This window comes from Alligator sinensis, unplaced genomic scaffold (genome assembly GCF_000455745.1).
Source record: "Alligator sinensis unplaced genomic scaffold, ASM45574v1 scaffold917_1, whole genome shotgun sequence".
NCBI lineage: Eukaryota > Metazoa > Chordata > Crocodylia > Alligatoridae > Alligator > Alligator sinensis.
The window spans coordinates 2,943,829-2,965,568 of NW_005841988.1; the positions used below are offsets into that span (position 1 = coordinate 2,943,829).

Consider the following 21,740-nt stretch of genomic DNA (forward strand, 5'->3'; position numbering starts at 1 on the left):
GAGCTTTAACATATCTTAAATTAAAACTATCTTTATATAGCTTTTTTTTTTAAAAAGCATCTTGACAAAACAACGATTCCAATTTTATTTTATTTTTTTAAATCGTTGATTTTCTTTTTCTTCCCTTTTTTTAATCCACCCTGTTAATAGAACAGTTGCAAAGTTGTCAAAACCCCAAAGTAATTAATCACATTTATAGGGGTGAGGGGGAGTGAGAACCAAGTTATTTGCCTAGCCGGGGCTTATACAAAAAGCTGCAGCAGCTTTGCCACCTGCTACAACAGGTCTACAAAATCTTTAATTGTTCAGCTACCTGTGCTTAGATGTTTTTACATTATGCACATTAGACACGGTTATGATGGGAATAAGCACTTCCTTTCCACTCTTTCTCTAATCCAATCATTTAAAATTTGTGTAAAGCTTTCACTTCTGACCCTCCAGTAACAGGGGTGAAGAACCCTCAGGGGACAGTAAGTGGCAGAGCTAAGTGGCCACAAGAGACTGCACAGAACAGCCTGCAGGGAAGTAGGCGACAGAGCAGTAAGCCTGCTGATGAGGCCAAGGAGAGACCCCTGCTTTGGGCTCGGAGAATTGGAGGTCAGGTAACCAGACAGAGCTCAGGGCAATCTGAGCTTGGCTTCTGGTCAGGAGAAGGTGTTCTGGCCCAGATCTTGAAGGAAAGGAGCTCAGCAGAGGGTTCCACAGAGAAGTAAGTGGTTGGTGTTGCATGTTTGATTGTGTTGATCTGCAAGCTATGCGAGTGGCTGAAGGAGAGTATAGGTGCCCAAGGTGCAGTGAAAGTAGTTTAGCTGACCTGAGACTATTATGGACTTCTGGTCCCTGAAAGCACTGGTTATGGGTGGAGGCTGCAGGCCCTGAGGAGGAGAAAAAATGGGGGCTGGAAAGTAGGGCTAGAGAAAGAGAACTCTGCTCAGGATCAGTACTAAGGGATTGGGCTGCACTGGCTGACCACTGAGCAGGGCAGAGCAAAACATCTCAAGGCTTGCCTCCCAAATTTGTATTATTTTTCATCAAGGCATGTTAGGCAGAGTGGTACTCTGGGAGGTAGAGTGAGAGATGGGATTTGTGTGGTAGTGAGGGAATGCCACAGCCTTCATCAGAAGTAAGGTCCCATTACATTTTGTTTCTGTTTCAAATACTGTGCTTATTTGCAAATATTCTAGTCTCTTTTCCCTTTGTTGTATGGGGGTTGGATAGGGAAGGGAGCCTTGTTTTCCCTAGTCTGTCAGATTCTGATTACTTTGAAAAGAGCCAGATAAGCTCCCTTTCCATTTCTCCTTGTCATCATGGGGCCCAGCTGGCCAAGTGACTAACCTCTTTAGTTCCTTAGCAGCAACCCTCCTACCCATTGCTGCAAAGGTCTTTAATGAGGTTCTCTACTAGCTCTCATGGCTCAGATAAATGCCCCTGCTTAAAGGATAGAGATAATCAAGGCTATTGGTCATTGTCACTCTTAATCAGTTTAGCTTTGGTATCCAAATAGCTTTTTCGAAATTTTGCTAATTGCTTCTTGCTGCCTGTAATGTGCAAGAGCTTTCTTTTTAATAAAATGGGGTGGGCCTGTATGGGGGCTTGTACATTTGATGAAAATTGGCCATTTGTGTAGCTTGACTGTGTCACGCTGTGCACGTGAAGGTTTTTAAAATTATTTAAATGAGTTTATGTTGCAAACTAAACCACATCCATATGTAGTTTAGTTTGCAATGTAACTATTTGTAACATTGCAGCCTTTTTACGGGTCACCCCCTCCCTCTGCGTAGCCTTGCCATGTCTCCCATGGCCAGGGGGTGAGCTGTCAGTGGGTCAAGTGGCCTCATAGCTGCTGGGGGCCCTGGTCCTTCTGTAGTGGTGGCGCCCTCCCAGGATGCTCAGGTGGGTTCTGCCTTAGCTTGGGTAACACCCACCTGCCAGCCGCCTGCCCAGGTAGCCCTGGGGGTTGCTGCAGAGGGAAGGACCGAGGCTCCCCACAGCTCAGGGCCTGCCGACAGCTTTTTCAGCAGACCCTGCCTGTGTGAGCTACTGCCAGGCCGTGCAGCCCTTGAGCTGTTGGGGAGCCTGGTCCTTCCTTCCATGGTGGTGGCACCCCCAGAGCTGTGCTAGCTGTGTGGGTGCTGCCTCAGTTTGCAGGCAGCACCTGCTGGATCCAACTCTTCCCTGAGCCTGTGTGGGGAGCAGTAAGTACTCAGCAGGCTTCCAGTGTGCAGGCTCAGGGAAGAGTTGGATTTAATGGGTGCTGCCTATGAACTGGGGCAGCACCCATGCAGCTAGTGCTGCCCAGTTGACCCCAGGGGGTGTCACTGCAGCAGGATGAAGGACTGCCCCCCCAGCTCAGGGGCTGTATGGTCCAGCAGCAGGCTCCTCAGGGCTGGGGTGGGGGTGAGAGTGGTGAGGGGCATATGCCAATCCAAGAGCATTGGCATATGCCAGTCAAAGTTCCCAGCCTTGGCTGTAGCCAACACCCATGTGGGTGTGGCAGCGCTGGGAGCGGGGGCTATGCCCTGCTGCCACTTGCCTAGCTGGGGTGGGGATGGGGCGATGCAGGTGCGGCTCGTTCTGGGTGGAAGGGGGCAAGAAGCATTAGGGCATAGGCCTGGCATAGTCCAGGTTATGCCTTGCTGCTGCTTGCCTAGCCGGGGTGTGGGGAGGGATGCAGGCGTGGCAGCGCTAAGAGTGGGGGCTATGCCCTGCTGTTACTTGTCCCCTTCTACCCAGAGGGAGCCATGCCCTGGGCAAGTGACAGCAGGACACAGCCCCTGTTTCCAGTGCTTCTGCACCTGCATCCCATGCCCCCTGCCCTGGCCGGGCAGCTTGTCCCAGCCCCAATCCCTCCCTCCTCCGCCCACCACAACAGATTTATCGGCTGGAGTCAGCTGTGTCCAACGTGGTAAGGATTGCTGCCTGTTTAGTCTATGGCCAAATCTTATCTGAATCTATTTGGAGGCTTCTGATTCAATTCAGACCTTTTAATTGGTCTTCCAATTTGATTCGGATTTGAAGATTTGGCTGCTGAATCTCCTTTCAATTGAATTGGCTACTAAAGCTTCACACAGCCCTGGAGGTCCTGTGGAATCATGTCAGAAGCCTTGCTGAAGTCTAGCTATACTATATCCACAGCTTTCCTTACATCCATGCAAATAGGTACTTTGTCAAAGAAGGAGATCAGGTTTGACACAATTTGTTTTTCATAAATCCATGCTGGCTGCTTGTGATCAGCCTTTCCTGTTCTTGGGATATGTTCCAGTAATTTCCCAGGTATTCGGGTAAGGCTAACCAGTCTGTAGTGGGGTGTGGGGTTTTTTGTTGTTGTTTTGTTTTTTACGAGGGACACTATGCTGCCCCTTGTCCAGTCCTTTGGTACTTGGCCTGTCTCCCATGATTTCATGAAGCTTGATATCAAAGGCGCTGAGTTCTCGTCTGCCGGTTCCTTCTAGACCCTGGGACAAAGCTCGTCTGGCCCTCCTAACTTGAATTAATTCAGACCCAACAAAAGCTGTCTCCCCTCTGAGCTTGCCCCCTTCCTTATCCAGATAATCCTTATTTGGTGTCTGGCTGCAGCTTAATTTTTTTTTTTTTTGTGAAGACTGAGGCAAAGTAGCTGGTGGGTAGTTCTGCCTTCTCTGGATCTTCAGTTAAGAGTTTCCCCTGGCTTGTTAACGGAGGACCCACAGCTTCCTTGGTCTTTCTTTTCTGGCTAACTTACAGAACCTCTTCTTGCTGTTCTTAACCTCCTTTACCAGGTGCATCTCATTCCTTATCTTTGCCTTCCTGATTTCTGCCCCTGCAGGTTCTTGTTATTTCCTGGGATGCTTCCTTGGAGACCTGGCCCTTCTTCCATTGCCTATATGCTTCCTTTTGCATTTGAGGCATTTTAGAATTTCCTTGTGCAGCTACATTGGTCTCTTGCGTTTTCTTTTTGTGCTTCCATTGTGTTGGAACAGTTTAGCATTGGGCTTCTAATACTGTGTGCCCCTTAGGAGCTCCCAGCCCTCTTGGGTGTCTTTCTCCTTCAGTCTATCCTCCCATGACACCATGGTCAGATGAAATCTGCCTTATTTTGAAAGCTAATATCCTAATTTTGCTGACCTCATGTTTTCCCTGTCTCAGGATCTGGAATTTTACCATAGTGTGATTGCTTCCTCCCATGTTACTCATCACCTTCACATTCTCCACCAGTTTTTCCCTGTTGGTCAGGATAAGATCCAAGGTAGATGGTCCCCTAGTTGTATCTTCCACTTCCTGAAACAGAAAGCTGTCCTCCATAAAAGTTAGGAACTGGCTTGACATTTTGTTTGGCTGCATTGTTCTTCCAGCAGATGTCTGGAAAATTCAAGTCTCTCCATCAGTACCATCCCATAGCTTTTGGATAGGTTTGTTACCTGCTTGAAGACTGCCTTATTCACCACCTCTTCCTGATTAGGTGCCTATAATAAATCCCAACCATTATATTTGGTGCTGCATCTTTTACATTTCATCTTCACCCAAATGCATTCTTCTTTGCCATTGTCTTCCTTCTGAACCAGGGAACAAGTGTATATGTTTGACTTACAAGGCAACTCCACCACCTTTTCTCCCAACCCTGTTTTTCTGAAACAGTGTGTAGCCCTCGGTGTTGACATTTCAGTTATAAGGGCTATCCTACCAGGTCTCAGTTCTGCCAATCAAATCATAGCTCTTCTTGCAAGCTGCAGCTTCCTGCTCACCTTTGTTTATTTCCCCATACTTCTTGCATTTATATACATGCACTGGATTTATTTGCATTTTGACCTCTCTGCTTCCCTTTTGTGCCACTTTGTTGCAGTCCTGTAGCTCTCTTGTTTCTTTCCCAGAGTTGAATTGCTTATTTTGAGTCCTTTTCCCCTCTGGCCTGTGTGCTCTGTGGCTTGAGGATTTAGATCACGGTCCCCCGTAGAACCCAGTTTAAAGTTCTCCTTACTAGATCGGTCAGACAACACCCAAAGATGTTCTTCCCCATTCTAGTCAGATGGATCCTATCCCTTGCTAGCAGTCCACCTCCCAAGAGTATCTGCCCATTGTCAAAAAAGTTGAAGCCTTCACGTCAACATTATCATATCAGTCATGTGTTCAGTTTCAGGACATGATGCTTTCTGCCTGGATTTCTGTGAAAGGCATTGATGGAACACAAGTGGTGTTCTCAAAACGCCTTACTCCTGCTAAGAGACTCATAGTCACCTCTACTATGCTCAGTGCCATTCCTGGCAGTATTGTTAGTGCCTATATAGACAAGCAGGAAGGTGTATTAGGAAATGTATAAAATTATAAATGCAAGAGATGTTAGCAAGCAAAATAACTTAAAAATTGAAGTTAGCTGAAATAACAATTAAAATTTAAATAACTTGGAAATTACCCTGTAGTAAAATCTCATTAAGATGCATCAAAAACTTGGAAATGTACAGTGTATGGGACCAAAACACTACTGTTCTATACGTGGCAAATTGATCCTTTGTGTTTATTTTTTGATGATTAAACAAAAAACATGAATTCCATGATTTCTTGACCCTTTGTATTTAATAGTGTATTTTCAGTGATAACTTGATTGATAGCACAGAGGAAGTGTATTAATAGTGGATAATATTTCATATAAATTGTATAAATAGATTGTTTTTAATATTGCTTTCTTCTTTAGTCTGTAATGGCTTTTATCCTAAGTTCCTAAGAAATTCATTGGAGTCATAATAATGTATAGATGCATTATTCCATTTTTGTCATTTTAAACACAAGAATGAATCCCAACCTGGATTTGAATGTTTTAATTTAGTACTATATATTTCTCACATACCACATGCATTCCCTCCCTCCCCCCTTGGGGGATGTGTTTTTAGGCAAGAAAAGCTGTCTTGGATAGAATCCTAGTAGGCAGTCTGAGTGAGGCAGCTGCTTCCAGGAAGTTCCTGGTGCCGCATTTCCTGGACACTGTGTACCCAGGAGGCTTTACTCTGCCAGTCAGCTGTGACTCTGGAAAAGAACCTAGCCCCCCCCTCCCCCCCCAGCCTTTCAAAAAGGTGTGGTTTTATTTGGGGGCATGTTGCATAGAAGAAAATACAGTATTTCTTGACCAAGCAGCATTAAACCTAAACATTCCTAGCTTTGGACACTAAACCACACACTCATTGCCTTTGTTTTCTGTCATTTTCTCTTTTTAACTGAAAAATAATTAGTGAACATCAGTGTTTTAAAGCAGCAGGGTATAAGTAATTATTAGGTGTAAATTTCATTCTTGCATCCTGCCATCCATCAGTGAAACTGATAAATAATTTGTCCTGGGCATCTCAAGTTCTGTTCTTCTACAAGTTGTTCAAAGGATATCAATAATTCTGCTACACAGAAAGGAAGTCATTTCTAGTAGAACATTCAGCTTCCTTGTAAGACTTTAAGCACATAGGGCACCTAGAACAGACATCCAGCATGTGTATGACATGTGCTAATTAGCACATGGAGCAGACTCAATTAATTAACACACTAATCAGCATGCTCCAGCAGCCTTTGCATCACATGTATTCAGCATCCCTGCACTTCAAAATGGCAGTGGGGGTGTTTTTAAAGCTCGCTGAATGAGCTTTAGTTAAAGTGCCCCCACCACCATTTTGAAGCGTGGGATGCTGAATGCAAGCAGTGATGTCCCCAAACCTGGGATGTGTAAAGACGCCCTGAGTATACTAACATTGAATTTTTGCACAATAATTTGATATGTTGTGGAGGAGTAAGCATGGCAGTGAAAGGACCTGGAGAATGCCACTTCCGTAGCTGATACCATATAAGACTAGAAGCTCCAAGTTCAGAGCGCAGTGGCGACAGCGAAAAAGGGAGCCTCAGCGAGAGAAAAGGAGAGAGGAAATAGGGGAGAGAGAGAGAGGAAAAAGGATCCCCAGGGGATCAGTAACTTACCCGAGGATCTCTCATGGCATCAGCGGGAGGAACGAAGCTCCGGGAGCGAGGGGCAGATCCAGAAGTAGATAAACACCACGGGATGCATATTGCACTGCCGACCTGGAAAGAAAGCAAAAGAAAAGAGTGAAATAGACCCATGATTATTCAGCTGTGGAAACAGTGTCTGAATGCCCATCAAAAGGACCCGAGGCATCAGATGCACGCAAAAACAAAGAGGAATAGACTTATCAGTCAATGAAGTAAAAAGAAAGTATATAGTGGGGTTTGAAGATAGATAAAAACCCATGAAAAGGATAGAAATGCAACATGGACAAATAAGAAAGACTTTGTTTATGAATACTAGGTTCTGTTCAGTCAAATTGACAGTAATAGCATAAGAACAGTATATAAATAGAACCACCAAGTTGATATAAATAAATAAATACAAGTTTTGATCTGAATCAGACTACGATTATCTATACTGTCGAGTGGGTGTGAATATACAGAGGAGTGAACGAGATAACTTACCGATAGTACCCGTGGAACCCTAATAGAGACCAAAAAAAACTTTCTTTTTAAACAACCCTCCTGACTAGTGACATCAAAAAATTCGAGCATAGAATAATAACATCCAAGACGTGGCAGGCGGGAAAGTCATGGTACCGACGGGTCATTGGGTGACTAGACAGTGGTAAAAGGAGACCTCCTAAGTGCAACCACCACATATGTGTTCACACTTTTCTATAATCCTTATTGGGGTGAAGTGAGAGGTTGTTAATTATTTAGCACTTTGGTACAAACTATTTGAAGAAACTCCATTTAGCTATTTTTTTTAAAATGCCAAAATAAGCTATTTGCGGGGGGTGGGGAGAGGGTGTTTTGTTTGTTTTTTAAGGGCTAACTCCATAGAGTTCTCCTACAGCTTCAATTTTGGCATATTACAAAATTGATGTTGAAATAAGTGTGAATCAAATATGCAAGAATGTACTGCAGTACACAAAAGAAACCTTTGTGAAACATGGATTTTCAACACAATGCGTGATTAAAACTCTCAAATGTGGGAATGAAAAGTGAAGCAACTTGATAAGAGAACAGAGTATATTTCCCTTTCTTTCAGCATACACATACTTTAATATTACTGCTAATGTTTTGTGCCAAAGACCCTGTATCTGCTTCCTCAGGGGTCCTTTCTCTGCTTGCTTCCTGAATTATGTAAAATGGTGGTTTTCAACCTTTTTTTGTTTGGGGACCCCTAAAAAATTTTAAATGAAGGTGCAGACCCATTTGAATTGTAAGTGTAGGTATTCACATACTTTCGATCATAGTCATCTTTTGCTGACCCCTTAGACATAGGATTGTATTCTGTTCTTTCTCTTCTTCCAGTGACATGGCAGCCAGCAAATTCAAGTAGATTGCAAATAATTCATCAGTAAACTTTTTCACGGTATATTTCCTCTGTTCCTTCCCAGAGTTTGGACGATGTTTGCAACATTTTTGTAGTCTGAAAACTGATAGAGCAGCAGGTTTGAACAATAGAGTGATAAAATTAATTTCTTTACCTCAAATTTTGCCTTCCACAAGCCACAGATACATTTTTTACTTATAGGAAATTATCGTATAAGCCTGTGTTTATAATGCTGTAGGACATTAACATAACCTATTTTTCAAAGTTAAATTAGTTGTCACATGGTAATTGAAGACTACTAATAATTTATTTTAATATTTGAAGGTATTTATCAGTTACACCTCTGGTAAGTTTACAGAGAAATCAAAAGTCCATGCTGTTAGACCCATGATTTCCTTCATTTTTAGTATTCCATAATTTCCATTAGTGATGGCAGGTCTAGACAGTAGTATGAATCTAAAATACTACTCATTTCCTTGCAGTTCATTCTAAGAATATATAAGTTTGTACATTACTTTAATAATCAAGTTGGGTATTGTTGAAGTTGCTTTCATAATTTTAGTAAGGTGTTCAAGTTTCCTTCTTACCTGTATTGCTATTTTCTTGCTCAGGTTGACCTTCAGATAGCTGTTGCCTCTCAAACACTGTGATAACTGTATGACAGTGGTTGTGTTGCTTCTGAATTATTTTACAAAGCTGGGTAGTAGTCCTTTCCTCTCACTTTTCCTCTCTGACCTTCCCTTAATACCTTAGCAATGAATATGTTTAGAAAAGACTTGGAGAAGCATGTACTTGGTTCATTAGTATCAGGGTTATGATCTAGCCAGACTGCTGGTTCTGGTAGTGTCTCAAAACCTGCAATGGAAGAAGACTTTGCCTGCCTGCTTGCTTGCTGCTTTAAATTGTTTCCTAACTAGTAGGCTGTGGGGTATAATGTCTGGACTGGAGATGGGGACTTGGCTTGATTTAATAGGCTGGGGTGGAGAAGAAGGAAGAGGCAGCAGGAAAAATGGAGTGAAAGAGGAATGATTGGGAGGCTGAAAGTTTTTAAATTGCTTCGTCACTAGCTAATGGATCTGGCTTCTACTTGCAGCTCTAACTACTATTATAAAAACTGCATAAGGGCTATTTACCTTGGATATCCATCTCCTGTATAGCTTTCCAAGAAGGAGATGTGCATTGAAATGGCAGCTTTAGTCCTGGGTAGCTGACGATGTAACCAAACACTGATAGCCTACAAATTAATACATGTGAATTATTTCTAGAAGTTATTTTTAAAAAAGGGCAAGCAAACCAATCTAGTTCTGTAATTGTGCAATTCTGTCACCATTTAAGAAAAATAAAGCAAAACATGAACAACAACAACAAAAAAACCCATATCCTGACTATTTTGTGTTTATTAAACTGATTTTGGCTTGTTTTGCAGGAGAATTTTGAAGATGCCTTCGAAAACATCCCAGTGTAAGTAACATTTATTTATTTTTTCTTTTTGTATACATTTTGTTTTCCATTTGGTGAACATAAATTCATATAAAGCAATAAATAAGTCTGATACATTCCACACAAATGTATAGATAGATTCATAGATTGTTAGGGATGGAAGGGACCTTGCAGATCATCAGGTCCAGCCCCCCACACTCTAGGCCGGAAGACAACTGAGGTCAAGTGACCCCAGCGAGGTGACTGTCCATTCTCCTCTTGAAACCTGCTAGGGTAGGTGACTGCATCACCAACTCCCACCTCTGGATGGAGTTTATTCCACAGTCTGGACACCCTGACTGTGAAGGAGTTTTTCCTGGTATTAAGCCTGAAGTGGCCTTCCAAGAGTTTATATCCATTGGTTCTGGTCTTCCCCAGGGGTGCCCTAGTGAACAATTGTTCACTAAGCTCCTGATGCACTCCTCCAATATAGCGGCAAGTCACTATCAAGTCTTCTCTCAACCTTCTCTTTTTTAGGCTAAAGAGGCCCAGGTCCCTCAGCCTTTCCTCGTATGGCTTGCCTTGCAAGTCCCTGATCATATGCGTGGCTCTTTTCTGGACCCTCTTAAGTTCTTCCATGTCCTTATTGAAGCGTGGCACCTAGAACTGGACGCAATACTTCAGCTGTGGTCTCACCAGTGCTGAGTACACCGGGAGTATCACTTACTTAGTTTTACATGAGATTCATAGGTTGATGCATGCCAGCATGTTGTTTGCCCTGTTGGCCACTGCATCGTACTGATGGCTCATATTCATGCAATGGTCGATCATTACTCCTAGGTCCCTTTCAGCCGTGGTGCAAGTCAAGCTGTCACCACTGAGCCTGTACGTATGTTGAGGGTTTTTTGCCCCCAGATGGAGCACCCCACACTTGGAAGTGTTAAACTTTATCTGGTTCCGGTCTGCCCAACTCTCTAGCCTGTCCAGGTCTGCCTGTATCTGCAACCTATCTTCTGACGTGACCACACTGCCCCATAACTTGGTGTTGTCTGTGAACTTGGTCAGCGAGCTTTTCACTCCCCCATCCAAATAATTGATAAAGATGTTGAAATGTTTTGGTAAAATCAAATACTTCACTTTTCTGCACAGACATGCATGGGGAGATCTCTTCCATATGCAGATATGGAAGTGCTTGGGAGTGGAGTCACTTACCTCACTGGTACTAAGTTTCGTTCTAAGTTTCCATGATATCATATAAGGAAAGGCAGTTGTCTTCCTACCAAAACCATAGGAATTACAGTAAAATAATTGCAATATTCATCTGTATTAACTCTTATGTAGGTAACTTTTGTGCAATGGCACCCTATTAAATGTAGTGTTTTTATGAATGTCTGCAGATAGTCAAAGCCAGTGCAGAAACACAGGGGCTTTATTTGGATGGGCTTGCACTACAGTGGTTTACAAAGATCTTCATAGATCTTGAAGGTTTGAATCTGCAAGGGGGTGTGTTTAGGGTGAGTCCTATCACTGACTCTTGAGTGTTAACCCTTGAGTGGGTCCCATCGTATTGTGTACATATAAAATAAAGTTAAGGAGAAAGACTCAACTGCTAAATCATTAAAAGGAGACTCCTTGAGAATTAAGTGGTGGAATTTTTCTTGCTGCTTTTCCTCTGTATGAGGAAGCCCTTTTCTCCCTCTGTTCTGTAGTAAAATAAGGGCTGTTAATCATTTTAGTATTTTTCTCTATTGTCCATTATTTCATGAAAATCTTTTGCTCACTTCTTATTTTCCATTAAATAAATTATGACTTTTATATATTTTTTTCTTCTTGTTGCTAGTAGTGTTGGAAGTGAACACACATAGCACTTATCTGTACAGTTATAGGAATGGGGTTGGCATTGCCAGCAGACAACCAGAGAAGCATAATTATGTAAGAGTCATGCTATTTATTTTTGAGTCTTGGGTGTCTCTCCTTTCCTCCTTGCCCTAGCTCTCACATAGGGGCACTTTTTAAATAAATGTAAGACAGCGTAATTTCATGCTAATGGAATTTCCTGCAGGAGAAACAACAAATGTGTAGCTTTCCCATGAGATAATGAAAAGAATGGAAAAAACAATGTTCTCACTAATATTTGTTCTAGGTGCTGAATAAATGATGTTTGACAGTAGCTTTTTGGTAATTTTTAGTACTGTGCAGTTGCACTGTCAACCAGTTCTACCACAGTCACCATCCCAAAGCCAACTTTTTCAGGGGGATACACAAAAGTCTGAGAAGTCATAGCTTGAGCCTTTGACTCATCCTTAATAGATCAGAAAAGATGATACCTTTGAGAGTCCAGATGGGGCAAAGCTGTGCTACTTTGAACCAAGAAAGAACTGTTACCACCATTAAGTCATGAGAAATGCAACATGAATAATTTGTCTTACTAAACTCATTGACAGTACCAGAGTGAAATAAGTATTTAAAATGTCTGGTTCCACTGCCTGTCTCCTGATGGAACAGACATCTGGAATTAGGCAGTTATCTCCATCATCGAGTCCTTAACTTTAGTTTACTTGTGAACTACCATTCACCCCCCCTCCCCCAAATCGCAAAGCAGCAGCACTGACTTTCTCTAGTATTCTGGGCAGAGGATCTTGGCTTTTGATTCAAGGTTATGGACACTCCCCAGGCTGTGGTGTTTAGGTCTTGCCTCAGCCGACTTGTATATTAAGGTTACTTTGGTCTGCACAGGGTCTAGCACTATTTTGCCTCTTTGGCTATGGACACATTAACAGTAATCATGGGTGTGGGCTTTGTTTGTTAGTTGGTGTACAGTATACATCTTGCCCCATGATAAATGGAAGCTAAACTGCAGTAACTTTGCCCTCAGTAAGAGGTGTGTGTTACTGGTTTTTTAGACTCTGCTTACCTTTGGGTAAGCGTGTGTACTGTTAAGATTTATTTCACTTTTCTTGACTTCTTCCTTTCTTCTCTGTGAGCAGTAGGTTTCTTTCTCATAGCTAATAGCAGCACAAAGTAATTCAGGGGATTTTTCAACAGAAGTTCATTTTAAGATGCCAGGAAATCTAGGGCTCTGGAGGTAGAACCTAGGCTAGTCCTGATGCAGGAAGTCGCAGGATATTGGATGTGATCTGTCTCTCTGTCGTTTTAGTGTCATTGGAAACAAAAGGGGGTAATGTAATGTAGTGTGTAATGTAATCAAACATTACAGCAAATGGGGAAAAAAAACATTTCCATAGGGCCCGCTCTAAATCTTTGTCCTCTATAACGGGGACTGTGCTGAAGAAAAATCTGTGTAGCTCAGGTCCTCTCTACATGTTACAGGTACTACACAGTCTGCACAGATACCTTATTGCACAGTTACCTCAAGATCAGCTACATGTGCAAACTGCTTACTGCATGGGGAAAAAAAGCTCCAACCAGCTAAAAAGTTAGACCTTGAAAATGTATACTAACTTTATAGCTAGTTGCTATCGAGCTTTAATTTGAACTTGTAGCATGGTCTCGCCTGTGGCTGGGAGCTCTGTTGACTGATGCCCCATGCCCAGTGTGAAACCCTGGGTCCTTGGTATCGAAGGTAGCTGCAATCCTCTGGGCTTGGGGTTTTTGCCTACCCTCTCAGGCCTAAGGATTGTGGCTGCCATGATCCTCCAGCCACGATGGTGTGTGGGGTGCTCAGCTGAGGGGGCTCTCGATTTGTAGGAGCTTGCTTTTTGTCAGTGTAAGGGATCAGACTCCCTCTGCTTTGGCAGTAAGGTATGATGGGATCTAATGCACAATTGCATGGATTGCACATTAGATCCCATTGCACCTTTTAAGTGCACGTGTAGAAGGGGCCACAGAGTCATCTGATATCCTTATATCAAGAGATCTGGAAAGTAGGTTGGAGATATGGAAGACCAGCTTTCAATTAAAAAATAAAGTTTCTGTGTGTCTGTCTCAGATCATAGTAAAGATCCCCTGCTCAAGGCAGGAAAATCCCTGACTAAACCATTCTAGCCAAGTGTGTGCTCTTCAAAATTTCCAGAGATGGAGATTCCACAGCTTTTCTTTGGTTGAGCTGGTTAAAGCATGTGCGCGCATGCTTTTTCTATCAAATGTTGTTTTGATAAGAACAAAAGAGAACCCACTCTGCAGAAATCAAAACTCATTACATCTAATTTTGTTTCAGTAATATCAAAGCATTACATTTTGACTTTATCATTCAGTTAATTTCATTTGGACTTTTCAGATACTTTTATATTAGTTTAATATTCTTTGAAACTGTTAAGTGGGGTATATTTTCATTCCAAAAATGTCATTCTTCCCCCCCCCCCTTTCTGTTTTTTAAAGTTATTGTCAGTGTCCACATATGTGTTGCTATGCGGTAAATAACTCTGCAGTGGGATCATACTTGTACTTACAAGTACTACCCTGTTGTGGAGGTTTTTAGTTTCCTGCGGCTTAATACGGCTGCATGTATAGACACTGATGTTTTATTGTGGAGCTAATTAGTCTACTCTGCGGTAAATGTCTCGGGTATATATGCCCATTGTTTTGATTTGCTTCCAAGTTGGAACAAAAACATTTCAAAAGTGTCTAGGAGCTGAGTGGAGACAGCAACGGGGAAAAGCCCCTTGCCTGTTTCTCACTCTGCAAACTCTAGAGAGAGAGAGAAGCAGGTTGGGAGCAGCTGCCAGTTGCTCCACCCATCCACTCCCCTCCTCTCCTGGTCTATGGGAAGTGCAGAAGCAACTGTCCTCCTCTTCCTCCCTCCTTCCCTTCCTTTCTTCTCCCCCAAGCCAGAGTGACCCTAGTCTGTAGTAAGTACAGGAGCCTTTCTGCAGCTTTACTCCTCCTGTTAGGCCAAAGGAAAGTGTGCAGGCATTTGGTCTCCTGGGACAAACTGTCCCTGGAGAAATTTGTACCTTGTAGTCTGGGTGTTTTTTTTTTTTTTTCAAAGCAGCCATTTTTGCTCTGTGAGAAAAGTGCAGACATTCCAAGTTCTTTTGTGGTTTTTACTGGGAAGAGTGGCTGTTCTACTAGTAGAAACTGAACACCTGTATTAGGCCTTAGTCTTCTGACCAGCTCCTGGTCTAGTTGCTAGCCTTAGAAGCAGGAACCAAATACAACTGAAATGTTAACTTCTGTCTGCGTCTGTGGAATTTGAAACAATAATGTATGAAATATTCATTCTGTTTGTGTCAGTAGACATTAGTTCAGTTACCCAATGATATTTAATTTGATGTTTCACATATTGACTACTCCTTTGCTCATCAAAACATGTAAGAGAACAGGAGGAGGATCATGTTCATAAAGGCTTGCCTAATCTACTACAGGTGACAGTTCATTTAGTTAGCATAAGTAAGTGTACTGGGGGCAGTGCTTCCTTGCTTGCTTCTCAGGGCTTCTCTACCAGTCTTGTACTGTTTGTTGAGATGGCCTCTTCCAGCTGGATGGGCTGACTTAAACCTTTTCTTACAACCCACCTCCAAGTCTGAAATAGTGACATCTGGTTCAAAGACTGAAGTGACAAAAGTGCCTAAATCCAAAGTGGCTTAGAACCCAAGCTCACGGAGGCAGAACACTTTTAATATTGGACCAAACCTATGCCAGCTACGTTCCTGTAAATTACATTGGTCCAGGGTATCTAGATGACTAAGGTTACAGACAGATGTTGCATTTGTCCCATGAGAAACCATCTTTTTCTGGGACAAAGTGCAGTTGTTCATATATCTTTGTCCTTTATTCCTGGGCCAAATCCCAGAAGGGTTTAACAGGATAAGAAGCACTAACAGTTTGTTCCAGGACATCATAAAGTGTATCTGAACAGATGTCCTGGGATTGCATCATTGAAATAATGGCAAAGAAGTGGCAGTTCATTCAGCCACTCCCGAAACCCCTGTTTGGAAGGGTGGTGTTGTGTATGTGCTAGTCCTGGACTTTTCTGTTCTGCCTACCCGTTCTGTCCAATGCCCCTGGCGCTGGGTACAGGGCATATGGGCTGAGGTACCTGAGCAGCTGGGGCCGGGGCCAGGTCCAGTGGTGGCAGTGGAGACCCTGGCAGTGGCAGCCGAAGTGCAAGGGCAAGAGTGATCTGCTGCCGTGGGGGCTGCTGGGAAGCTGAATCCAGTTCCTGTACCACCCAGCCCCATAGACTATAGCTCCTGGGCTAGGTACCGGCAGTCAAAAAGCCTGAGGCTGAATCACTTCAGTCTTTGCAGGTTAGTTTAAGCTGCACAGATTACATTGAAACAGAAGTGAACAGGTATTTTACCTTTGATTCAGGAAATGCAGCCACGTACTTGCAGTTGTTCAAACCAGAAGCTGAGGGGTGCTAGTGTATAGCTCTCTGGTGGCTGTGTTGACTTCCTCTTCCTGCTGCCCCCAAGGTCTCTGGATTTGTAGTCTAGACTTACAACAGCAGCACTCTGCCATTGCTCATCACCACGGATCTTGGTTTTCCCGGATAAAAAAAACCACCACAAAATTCTCTACTAAAAACTACAAAATCTGTGATTAAAGTTAAAGGCCCCCAGCCCTGCCAGAGGAGGCCCCTAGCTACCAGGGGTATGGATCTGGGTCCTCAACCCCCTGCTCCCGCTCCCCCCCCCCCCCCCGAGCTGCAGGCTTGGGTGGGGTAGCTCCCCACTGCTGTGCGCACTCACAGGGGGCACCCACAGCCCCCAGATCTGTACCTGGGGCAGGCGCAGGCTGAGGCTGCTGCCCAGCTGGTTGGGGCTTGAGGGCCCAGGCCACAATGTGCAGCTGCAGGGCCCCAGAGGGGAGCAGGACAGGGCCACAGGTGGCTTGGGAGGGGGAGGGCCAGGGCCAGTTCCCCACTGCCACACACACTCCCTGCGGGGCAGGGGAGACCCGTGCCCTGCCGATACCGATCTGTACCCAGGGCAGGTGCAGGCTCAAGCTCCCTTCCTGCTTCCCTTCCCTAGGGCCTCTGGAGCTAGTGGGTGTGACCCGGCATGGCTGGGAACAGTGGGGCCACACAGGGATTCCTTGCCAATGCAAGCTCCCATGACACTGCCCTGGAGATGAGCCTCTAGTGCTTGCTGCTGCTTTGGGGGGGTGCAGCCCCACACACAGGAGGTGCACTGATGGGGCAGTGGGGGGTGGGGTGGGGCAAGAAACAGTGAGGAGATTTTCTGCATGGCTCCTCTGCTTCCTGTTGAGTTGGGGGTAGGGGGGGGAGCAGGGCAGCAGGGAACAGCAGGCCCCTTGCTTGCCACTGTTTCCTGCCACACTGCTTCCCTCCCCGGTGACCCAGTGCAGCAGGGAGTGGAGGAGCTGTGCGGAAATCCTCCATGCTGCTTCTCGCCACCCCCGCTGCCCTGGTGACATGCCTCCTGCGTGTGGGGCTGCAGTGAGGGCAGTGGTGCGGAGCTGCACCCCTTAAAGCAGAGGATACATACCTTTAGGATGTGCACATTCTGGCCCCGGGGCCCAAGCCCCACCTGGCTGGGCAGCAACCCCAGCCCTGCCCAGCTCTCTCCCTACAGGAGCCTCAGTCCTGCTCCCCCACCCCACTTACCTGCTGGAGCTGCTCTGCAGGCTGCCTGGGCCCAGGTGAATGTCTATGCATGTGGTGCCCCCTGTCTTTCTGCCTTCTTCCTGCTCCTTCCCAGCTCCCTGAAGGCTGGCACTCTGCCAGCTCATTGAAAAATGGCAAAACCGACAGGTTTCTCTGGTAAAATGAGAAATCCATGTTTGCCTCTGGTAAAAGGCAGTTTACTCTGTGGGAAATGGAAAACCTGGATCGCTGCTCATCACTTCTTCCTGCTTTCAGGTACCTCTGGGATTTGTAGTCCACAGTTACAGCCAGCAGTAAGTTTGAGCAGGGTTAGGGGTGTTTAACCCCTTTCCCTTGCACCAAACCTCAGCTGGGGTTTGCCTGGGGGGGCAGCCCTCCCCCCTTGCACACTGGGCTGCATCCTCAGCTCAGCATGCCCCTTCCCCTTCCCTTCCCTTCCCCTCTGTCAGCTAGCCCTCACTGCTCTAGCTAGGAAGCAGATGTGCGGGGCCAACCCTGCTCTGCTCAAGCAGACAGCCCAGCCCAGAGCTGCAAAATGCTGGGATGCTGGATGACTCTGATTTAACTTGAACCAGGAAGGGGTCTGGAACAGAAGTTTCATAAACCGGGCTGACCCAAATCAGTTAAGTCTGATGCTACATTCAACAACATTTATCTTAAACCAGTTTCAGCCCTTTTGAAGCTGGTTTATGTGCACTGAGCTTCTGTTCTGTTACAGGTTTAAACCAGTTTCTACTCGCTTAAACCAGTTTGTGTAACTTCTGTCCGTAGTCCAGTTGTGCCCAAGAGCTGTGCATGGGGATGGGGCAGGCTGCGTTCCATGCCAGGCAGCACCCTTGCATCCAGGGGCGGTGGGACTGGCTACATGCAGCATGGCCCAGGCTGCCCCCTGTGTTTGTGCTGCATGGGGCTGAGGGACATGCCTAGGCTGAATAAGATGACTTAGTGGCCTGTATTTTGCCCACCCCTGTAAAAGCCTGTTTGCACAGTGCAAATAGCTGCCCTGGGATAGAAATAGACACATTACATGTGTTAAAATACTTTAAAATACAAACTGTCCTAGTGCAGTGTTTTTCAACCTTTTTTCATTTGCAGACCCCTTTGAATTGTAAGTGTGGGTATTCACATAATTTTGATTGATTGTATTCATCTTTTGTAGACCCCTTCTTAGACATGGTCTGTGGACCCCAGGTTGAAAACCACTAGCCTAATCTAAATGCTTATATTAAACCTTAGTAAAGGATGGTAAGAATCAGGTCTGTAGAAAGAGAACTGTTATTTGTGCTGCAGATGTTATTTAGCAAGGTGAAAAAATGGATCAAAATAAATTATTGTCTCTTTTAAAGGTGGGGTGGAGGTTGGCAGAAAGGAGATGTCCCTACACAGTTCTGTTTCTGGGTAAATTGCTTTTGGTGTAGCAAAACAGAAAAATACTGGTGATCTCCTTCCTGTAACATGAGAGAGAAGATGGAAAGTAATAGATATTGGAAGTAAACTGTTGGCTAGGTATTGAGGTACAATGTTTTGGTTTTGTGTAACTTGGGGAATTCTCTCCGTCTTGTGGGTAGATGGTTTGCACTGCCCAAGTTTTGTTAGAAGGAGAATCTGTCTGCTGTGTAGCAGACATGTCAGCTTTCAACCACCATCTAAAGGAAATGGTGCTAAGAGGAGGTATTAAACATAAATATAGGACTCGAGGAGAGCATGCATGTAAAGCATCAAGGGTTGGAAAGTAAATTGTTTGGTTTCCTGTTTATGAAAGCTAGATGTCTGAGTAATAAAGGAAAGGACTTAAAGATACTACTTTATGCAAACCAAGCTGATATGACTGACCTTAACTGAAAGCTGAAGGGATAATTGATAGGTGGCATTTTAATCATCGGATTATACCCCACTTGGGAATGATAGGTGGGGTGGTTCTCTACTGTAAAGATGCCATTACCTGCTTTAATGTTACTGGTAATTCATAAGGGAAGACCTTGGAATGTTTACAGGTAAGTGGACTAAAGTACATATTGTAGGTCGTGATATAACTGGGTGTCTGCAAGAAACCAACAGGGATAAGTGAATAGGATGAGAATAAAACTTTAAAAAGTAAGAGAAAAATCCAAATGATGATATTCTTTTCTACTAATCATTATTTGAAGAGATAATTTCACAATTAACTTCTACAGTGAAATATATGATGATATATTTATTAACAAGCTACTATATCTGCAGGCTGAGAGTAGCTCTTTGGTTATCTCTGTTAAAATAAATATAGAGGAAAAAACAAGGGCAGATCTTAAGGCTGTGTGTGGGCTGTAGTTGCACCCCCCTTTTGGCTGATGTGGCTCATGGTCAGTGAGTTCTCTGACCTCACTCGCTTGTTAGCATGGCTACTGCTGGAGCCTGCACCGCTTGCTTCTCCCCTGCTGCCTGAAACTCCTCTTGGATCTGCCCATGGGAAAACCTGTTCTTTATCCAGCAGCTCTTTAGGATCAAACCTGCCCTGGGTAATTCTGAGGGCCAAATAAACAAATGCAAAGCAGTTTAAACATGTCAGAACTATCTCATGGAATAGGCTCGTTCAGGAGAGGAATAAAGGTGCCAAGCATACTCAGTTCCCAATAGAGCGAATGTTGAGGGAGCTAAGTAAATTGCAGCTTTTCAGTGGATTCAGTGCTCGGCCTTTTAGTGGAATGGTCCCATAAATTAATTCTTTGTAGTTGCTGGTGAAAGAAATGAGGCCCTAGATGTATTTGCAGAATGGATGAAGGAGGTGTTTGTGGTGAGAGAGAGAGAGAGAGAGAGAGAGAGTAATGGAGCAGGTAGGATATCTTACTACAGCTCAAGAGGTGAGGTCAAGCCTGGCCCTGGACCTGTGTTAAGTCAGCCTCTGCTTGGCCTAGTTGTGAATGGTTACTGCTCATTTGGGTTGGGGAGTCGAAGGCAGCTAGGTGTGGCGGTAACTGCTTCACTGCTTTGTGTGCTGCTGATGGACATAACTGGCATGCCTTCACTGCACTAAACCACTAGGCTACTAGGCTTGAGTGGATCTTGTACTTCAATGGAGCTGTGGGAGTAAACATAATTCTCTTTCCCTGTTTCTCTCAATATATACTCAGCTTCTTCCTTCTGCAAAAGTGCTTCCCAAGTAACTTCTTGTTCCTTCTCTTCCCAGTTAGGTCTGCCTGAGTTTGTGATGTTGGTTTTTCTTGCTAATTCCATTTTGCATCCCTAACTTCTCACTATAAAAGCAGCATCTCTGATGGAATCTCCTTTACTTAAGGTTGAGGAGGTGCAACAGGTGAGCTGTTTGGGCAGAGGAGAGACTGCAGGGTAGGTTGCTTGCAGCTGCTGCTTTTGGGAGTTAGACTGCAGGTACTGTGTGATGTGAGGGAGTCTAACAAAGCTGTTTGATCAGTCTATCTACAGACAGGAGTTTCCAGCTGTTTGTGTATCTTGTGATGTCCTCGTGCTTTCATTATTGCTTGATTAGACTAAAAAAGGAGTAAAACTTAGCTACCAACTGTAGTATAGCTGGTTGGAGACCATGGACTATCCTATGGATAGGGCCTGGTTTAAATAGCAATTTTCCATTTTCCATGAAAATCATGAAATTAAGTGGTTTGTTTTTTTTTTTCCTCACACAATGCTATTTGCATGTGCACCTGCCTGAACCTTGAGGGGTGAACCCCTGAGCTTTGTCTCAAACAGCCCCTCCCCTACCCAGTGCTAATGCCCATCTCCTACCTAATGCCAATGCACTAGGTAGGGGAGGAGCTGTTTGAGAGGAAGTTCAGGGGCTCACCCTGCAAGGTTCAGGCAGGCACATGCTAGATGCCTAGGTGGGGACACCCAGTGTGGGCAGGTCCCCCCACCATGCAGCTTGTTCCACAGGAGCCATAGGGGGGGTTCCTGCATTACTGTGCAGTGCCCAGTCCCTGCCACCACTCCACGCTGGCATGTAACTTGCCCTCTACCTGCTGCATGCTGCCACTGCCTCCTTTTTTGAAGGGTTCTGCTCTGCTGTCACTATCATCTATCTTCACCACCATTGCTGCAGGGAGGAGGCAGGCACAGAGACAGGGTACTGGAGTTGCCTCCAACTTGCCCCTCCTCCCAGCCCCTCGCCACCTGGTGCTGGGTGTGATGCCAGGTGGGTCCCCAGGTGGGTCAGAGGCTTTATTCCCTTCCCCTTTCCCTGCTAGATGCTCCTGATCCCTGCCCACAGTCTGGCACTGAGGGCTGGGCTCAGCCAGCCAGATGACCCTAAACCTGCCCCCTCAATCAGTCAGAGGGCATGTATGTGGCAGGGGGGGGATGCCATGATCTGGGTGTGAAAATGGTGGCCCCTGCCACGAATAGGCCATAAGATTTGTGAGCTGGACCCATGATTTTAAACCAGGCCCTACTTTTGGAGCAACTGACAACAGTGTTTGGCTGCATTGGGTAGTCCAGTTAATCATATCAGCAGCAGCCTACAGCAGATCTGTC

The 21,740-nt window shown here is 44.8% G+C and overlaps 1 protein-coding gene across 2 annotated transcripts in view; it reads left to right on the plus strand.

Moving 5' to 3' along the window:
- Nucleotides 1–21,740, plus strand: part of TTC39B (tetratricopeptide repeat domain 39B) — a 112,727-nt gene that overhangs the window by 16,793 nt on the left and 74,194 nt on the right. For both annotated transcript variants that reach the window (XM_014518838.2, XM_006021340.3), the window contains exon 2: nucleotides 9,738–9,772. In XM_014518838.2, coding sequence (XP_014374324.1) covers nucleotides 9,738–9,772 — 35 coding nt within the window. The remainder of the gene's footprint in view (nucleotides 1–9,737; nucleotides 9,773–21,740) is intronic.